This window comes from Charadrius vociferus, unplaced genomic scaffold (assembly GCF_000708025.1).
Source record: "Charadrius vociferus isolate BGI_N301 unplaced genomic scaffold, ASM70802v2 scaffold195, whole genome shotgun sequence".
Taxonomy (NCBI): Eukaryota; Metazoa; Chordata; class Aves; order Charadriiformes; family Charadriidae; genus Charadrius; species Charadrius vociferus.
This window is the reverse complement of record NW_009648539.1, coordinates 4,217,904-4,224,844: the sequence shown is the minus strand read 5'-3', so window position 1 is coordinate 4,224,844 and position 6,941 is coordinate 4,217,904. Positions and strand designations below refer to the sequence as shown.

Sequence of the window (6,941 nt, the reverse complement as noted above, 5' to 3'; positions counted from 1 at the left end):
TTAATGACAATATTTCACAAAATAAAAAGAAAGGGACAATATGACGTTTCACTTTCGCCTATAGGCAAGAATGGCTGCATGGCAAGATGTACTAGTACCCAATATTATTATCACATTGTAGGTTAAGATACCAAATTACAATTGCAACACAGAATGAAGTTCCACAATTGGCAACTTTTTGATGCCTCATGAATGATAAGTTATGTTTGTCAGGATAATGCTAAGTTATCTTTTGTCAGGATACAGTCTATGGTTGTTTAAAAATTCCTGGACAAGTAAAAAACACTACTCAAATGCTTAAAGCACACATGTAAGGAAAGCGCAAGTAAAACGTAGCAAAGCATCTTTATTAAGAAATTGTGGGCTTATTCCCCGAATACATTTTAAAGTTTTTTTTTTAACACCGAAAAACAGAACCAAAAAGAAAAGTCTAAAATATAAAAGCCTTTAAAGCATAAACTATAATTATTCTGAAAAGAACATGGCCCATTCTGAATGAACCACATTCTTTAGCTAAAGGTGTAACAGTAGGAAGTCAAGCACAATTCATATTATTTCTGCATTACCAGTTTGGGTAGCAATTGGTTGAGCAACAAAAATAATTTAACTCCCAAAGCTTAACTGACTTCTAATCAGACTTTGGAATTGGAGACAGACCTGCTGAGGTCTCTTATCATTCTATTTGAATTACAAGACAATCAGACAAATAAGTTGACTGGTTCAATTTCTCACCAGAATAGATAAGGAGCTCTCAAAAGTCACGAAAAGTCCAAAGGCAGTATAAGGAACGGCTGCCACCTTTCAGCTCCTGCCTACTGATATTTGTAAGCTTTTCCAGCTATTTGTAAGCTTTTTCCAAACAGCAGAGGACAGCCCTCAAGCAGAGTCAGAGGTGGCTCAGAGAGGACTCACAGGTACACAGGGGAGACACCAGCAGATTTAAGTGGTCTGTGAGTTAGGATTTAAGCCCCACATGACCAAGAAGCATGAGCCCAGCACTCTGCACAGCAGAAGGAGGAATATAAACAGGAAAAACAAACAAGGGGGACTATCCAAGCACACAGACACAAACTACCCCTAAAGTAAGGTGGTCTAAGACTTGGATCAGGGCTGTAACATACATTCGGAAGGCAATCAGAGAAAGCCGTATATTTAACAGATCTCTGGTTAACTGCACATGTTTAAACACACAATGTCAGCATTAGCAGGTCAACTGACAGTTGAGTTTAATAAGGAGTTCAAAACAATTAGGTACTCCAATCGCAATCCCAAGCACAGAACCCCCCAAGTACTGGCAGCTTCCCACCCACACCCAGAGTCACAGTGAACAAAGCTGTCTCATTATCCTTCTCCCACACCCTACCCCACCTCCCATCCCTCAGTTTCAGGATATTCACCAACCAAAACATAGGAAGTACTTCATATTCCTGGAACTGCAGAATAAGAAAAATATTTGACATTTAAAACTACCACAAAAGTAGCTTTAATAAGTTATATGTCAGATGTTTCACTTTCCACAGCATAAAACAGAAAACAATAATCAAAATGGTTAAAGCTGAAATAAAATGTTGTGAATTTGTTTTGCAGAGACAGGCCCTGCTGTCTTTGCTACAGAGCAAATCTGTTGACGTTGAATATCTTAACACAGTGATCAGCTCCACAACTTGCAAGCTGCAACCACTCGCTGCCGTTCTGATCATTATGTCCAGCTCTGCCCGCATGATGCCTCCAACATAAACGCTTCACAGCAAGAGCATGACTTTGGCTGCAATAAAAAGAAATCCATACATACTGCAAAATGTCAAACACAGTTGGGCATGTGAGTGTAAACATCAACATTCATGTAATTAGTACTCTTCTTTTAACACTACCAACAGGAAAAACTGACTTGTGACAACCAGCAGGTATTAAGTTCTTAAAATAAGGAGGGCCATTAACACTAATGACATCTTATCCTCTCAGTCATCAATAATTTAAACAGCTATTGATTTCAAGTTTTACCACATCAAGCTGCAGGTCTAGCATCTCAGTTACTGAGATATGACAGATTTCTGGCTTTTAGCCTGCCATTTCCTGTTATCTGGTGTCTCTTTCAAATTCACTTCAAGCACACACAGGCCAAAGTCACCATCCACTTTAATTTCTGGTACTACCAATGCCAGTATGTGAAGGAAGAATCTAGGAAAGTGCTCCAAGTGAAATACTCCAAGTCTCTCGAAAGAGAGTTTCTGTAGTTGTCACTGCAGCAGCAGCACATATAGCTTGTCATTCCTTTGGTTTCTGCTAGAAGCTGCTCTTGAAAACTTCCTGTCATCCACTCCAAAATGTTTTGCTGATGTATATAGACAGTGATTCTTTTCCCCCCTCTTCAGTGTTTTCTAGCATCTTATTTTATGGCTAATGATAATAAAGCTTCCCTCCCAACCCTCACCCCCCAAGTGGGGCCAACAAAGGGTAATACTTCTCAAAGCATTTGCACAGCATTAAGTATTTGGGGGTTTACCATCCCCTCCCCTTGGTTTTTACTGGAGTTTGGTTATTTAGATTTATTTAAAAAAAGAACGTTTTTATTTCCACATTTTGCCTATAGACATCTTGAGACCTTCAGGGATCAACCTAAAAGGATAATCATTTTTGATATACAAATAAACCACTTTCATATCATTTTATACTATAAGAACAGAACTCCATCACTATTAGCCTCAAGAATAATACTTCCTTGCTCCTAACTTACTTCAGAAGACATACCTGTTATCCATCTCCACACACGTGGTCCAATCAGCTAGCGCTGGTTCTTGTCCGCTCTGCTTCCATGTGTACAAGATAATCTTCCCATTCTCTAAGCCTACTGCAACAATATATCTATCAAGAGAATAACTCCATTAGTTCTAAAGAGATTACAGTAGGCAGCTCAGTGAAGTTGGCTCTAACGCAAGCTAGAAAGAACTAGCAACTGCATTGCACCTTGCTCTTCGAATCGATATTTACTTTTCCATTAAAAAAAAAAGCACAATTTAAATCAAGGCTTCTTCATAAAAAATGAGCAAAGCAAAAACCAGCAAAATAAGACTTGTTCAGGGAAAAAATAAGGAAGTTACTACAACATCAGATCAGTCAATATTGTTGGAAGAATGAATGTGTTTCAGGTGTGTTCATGCCCTCCTCCCCCCGTCGTTTGTTTTTTTTTCTTGTTATACTGTTTGGAGAAGTCACCATACACCTCAAAAGAAGGCTAGGTTCATTCAGTCCAAGAACGGTCAAAATATTTGACAGGTAGATTTTAGGAGCTGTTTAGCCACAAAAAAAAAAAAAAAATTACTAAAGTGGGAAAACAGTTATTTCAAATTAAACACAAAATGGCATTACAGAAAACAGCAATACCTTCCATCACGAGTAAGCACACGGCTGATACTAACAGCAGTAACAGAATCCCCAGCATCCAGTACTGTTGAACACGGCTTGATTGAATCCAACATATTCCCTTCAGTAGTCACAGACAAATCACACTGGCCCCAGATAATGACCTGTAAGAAAAAGAATCATCTAGGAATTTTCACTTTAATCTTTTTCTAAATGCATTTACAAAAACATAGGGAATAACTTTGTTAAAATACTTCTGGGGAACAGAACAAAGTGGATGACCCCCAAAATAGTAAAAAATATCTATCTACAAAGATTCAACTTTTTAGACCGTCTGTCTGATTTCCTTAAAGATACTGACAACAAAAACAGGTTCTGTTATGAGAATTAAAGAAAAACTTAGAGGCCCATAAGAGTTATGTGACATATGCTTGTCTCACTGTATGAAGAAAGAAGAAAGTCCAACTGGCAAACCACAGTCTTGTACATAAATATTCAAACATTTTATTTAGCATATGAAAGTCTTGCCGATTTGTGTAGTAATACACACAATAATCTTTCTGTCTATTTATGGAATATGGGCTCATTAGAACACAGCACTTACTAATCTAAAATACGTTTAAAATTATTCTGGGCTTTTAAAATGCCTTTTGTATTAATTACCTTTTTGTCCCGACTACCAGTAATAAAATACTTGCTATCTGGTGTCCAGTCACAAGACCAAATGATTCGACTGTGAACAGCTGTATTTTTGTCTGTGTATGCACAGCAACTGAAGACTGGTCCTGGAATAAAACATAACGAGGAAAACGCTTGCTTCCACTACTTTTAATATGTAAAGTAATTGCTACTCTTACTTAACTCTACGTAGAACTGCAGGAATATTCTGACATTATTTCATCCATCTTTAAAGCGATTGGGAATACTTAGCACCACATAAATAAATTTTTCTGAAACAGATACATGTGTAAAAGATCAAACTCTCCTACTGGTTTAGTAGGAACAGGACTGAAGGGCTGACTGACATGGTCTTGAACAGGTGCTAATTATCATTGTGATAAGTGTTTGAAAAAAATAAGTCCAAGCGTAAGACCTTCAGGTGCTTTCTGTATAAGATTTTCATAGGAACACTGACATCAAAAGTTTTAGTATAGTGTGTTTACACGTATCCCCAATAATTTCACTACAGTTCCTATTTATCAGTAAAGCCCCAAGAGCTCAAATCATAATGATCTAAACGTAAAGACTAATCTGTTCCCAAAAAGACAGACTACCATTTCAACATGGATACAATCAGGCAAGAAATCTGATCAGTGGATCAGTGAACGGGAATGCTTTTCCTAAGAAGAAAAGGCTGTCATTTTGGAGCACAGACTTTGAATAACCACTTCTTGGGGTGCCAATACCAGCAATTTTGCTTTATGCTGATAATGATGCTTTTTGTAGACAGAAAAGTTATTGATGAACAGATGAAAAGAGGATTTCCTCTACTTCCTATGAGAATTCATACTCCTTCTCCTGAAACACTGTGTAACTACTGTGGACAATATGCCAGGCTTTAGAATACAAGTTTGAATAGAACAGAATCTCAAGCCATTATATGGCCGGACACTGTCTGAAGGGGCCAAAACTCACTGCCAAGTCTCTAGGAAAACTCTATACAGCCCAGTAGTGTTTATGTGCTATTAAGCCAACAATGTAATGATAATAATTTTCAGCACAAGCATCTGTTCTAGGAATCCATTAAAGTGTTCAATAGTAATCTCCTCCTGATTTTGCAAGGCTCAAAGTCGTAATGAGAAAGTCAACTGAATCTTTACGATAAGCTCTTTTTCCAGACAGAGTCAGTCCTAGTCAAATTAATTAATTGTGTAGGATTATCAGAAAGCCACACCAAAGACAAGAGATTAATCCTATCAAGAGTCTCAAAGTGTCATGCCCTGCAAACAGGGACAAGGCAGCTCTATGCAGGACATGGGTATAGCAATGAACCTTCCAGCCTAGCCTGCACAGATCACCCAGATTAAGGTTTTCCTTGACAGAACACCAGTTTGAAGTTCCTGCATTATGCTCCAGCATCTTGATTTCAGTAAAACATACAGTCACAAACAGAAGGCGGGAGGACAAACAGCTGACGTCATTACATCCATCAATCAAACAGCATTTAAGGCCCGATTATATGCTTCTCCACATTTTAATTCCCTTTCCAGCTTTCCTATACACCATTAACTGCACTTTTTAGAGCCACAGGGGCCTACAGCACTATTAATTCTTAAAAGTTGTAATGAAAATGGCCACTAAAATATTTTACCAATTCTCTTTCAAATATTTTGAAGCCAAAAATATCAAACAAACTGCAAAGTCTTCAAATGTGTATATCCAGTTTACATATATCTTACCTGACTCTGATGAGTTTTGTTTCCTCCACAGTGACCAATTCCTGTCTCTAGAAACTGCTAATAAAAACTTGTCATTAGGAGAAAACGCCAGTTGGGTAACAGTCAGATTGTGAAATGCCAAACTCTGCAGTTTCTTCCAAGAACTAGTGCTCCACAAAATAATTGCTGCGTGTTCTTTCTTAGAAGCCTGTATTGATGGAGAAAATATCAGTGAGAATTAATGAAAGCAAATACAGGAGTCACGTGTTTCAAAACACTAAGATGTTAGGGGCTTGTTTTAAGGCTTGTGATCAAGTTAGAATCAGCTTTCCTCTGGGAAGTTTTCACATGACTTTCTAGGAATGCTGACAATGTATCACTAACTGTTTTACACCTGTATTTGTTAGAATTTATCTTACTAATATCTTCAACTTAATCATACATAATTTGTGAATAATAGCTTTTCTTCATTCGCTCTCACCTTTGCAAGGCAACTGTCATCTATACAAAATGCTTCACATTTAAGTGAAAGAACAGAATTCGGCCCAAACAGAATTCTGACTCCTGCTCTGTCAGCCCTAGAAATCTGGTGGCACTTTTCACTAGGTGGTGCTAGAATCTTTTCTTACCTTACATGCTGAGGCAATTACAGTGTTCAAATTATTGCAAGCAACACAAAATATTTCATATCCGTGTCCATACCTGAAATAAACGTGAAAAGATATTTAACACATCACAGTCATTTCTGCAGTATGTATCAAGGTTCTTAAATTAATTTCCCCAGACTAAAGCAACATTTAACGTATTCTTATTTTCTTGTGAAGCAATTTTAACACTACCAATAAAAATCAGAAGCCACATATTTGAAGATCACCAAAGAAACATACCACAAACACCAGCCACAGGATGCCTGTTCTGTGAAATAGTGAAAGAGGATTTCTGAACTAGAGGACAAGAATCATGCTGGAAAAGGAAAACACCACTGTAAAAAAACCCAAAACTTCTAGCTTCCTCTGGAAATACATTTTTAATCAGTCTTTGCATGAGTTCTGCTGGAAGTCAAGCTCACATATCTAGACTGGGATTTAACTAATAAGCAGAAATGCCACACAGACTAACACAAATTAAAGTCAGTCACAAAACAGACTGGAAGTAGAGTAAAATTGGAGCTGCAATCTATAAACAGTGGACAAATATCGGCTA

At 37.6% G+C, this 6,941-nt stretch overlaps 1 protein-coding gene across 1 annotated transcript in view; it reads right to left on the bottom strand.

Moving 5' to 3' along the window:
- Positions 1-1,452: 1,452 nt before the first annotated feature.
- Positions 1,453-6,941, bottom strand: part of ELP2 (elongator acetyltransferase complex subunit 2) — a 66,783-nt gene continuing 61,294 nt past the window's right edge. The window contains exons 16-21 of the mRNA XM_009885917.1: positions 6,368-6,440; positions 5,760-5,946; positions 4,024-4,145; positions 3,382-3,524; positions 2,749-2,862; positions 1,453-1,765 (exon numbers count right to left, since the gene is read on the bottom strand). Of these exons, the coding sequence (XP_009884219.1) occupies positions 1,609-1,765; positions 2,749-2,862; positions 3,382-3,524; positions 4,024-4,145; positions 5,760-5,946; positions 6,368-6,440 (796 nt within the window). The 3' untranslated portion in view covers positions 1,453-1,608. The remainder of the gene's footprint in view (positions 1,766-2,748; positions 2,863-3,381; positions 3,525-4,023; positions 4,146-5,759; positions 5,947-6,367; positions 6,441-6,941) is intronic.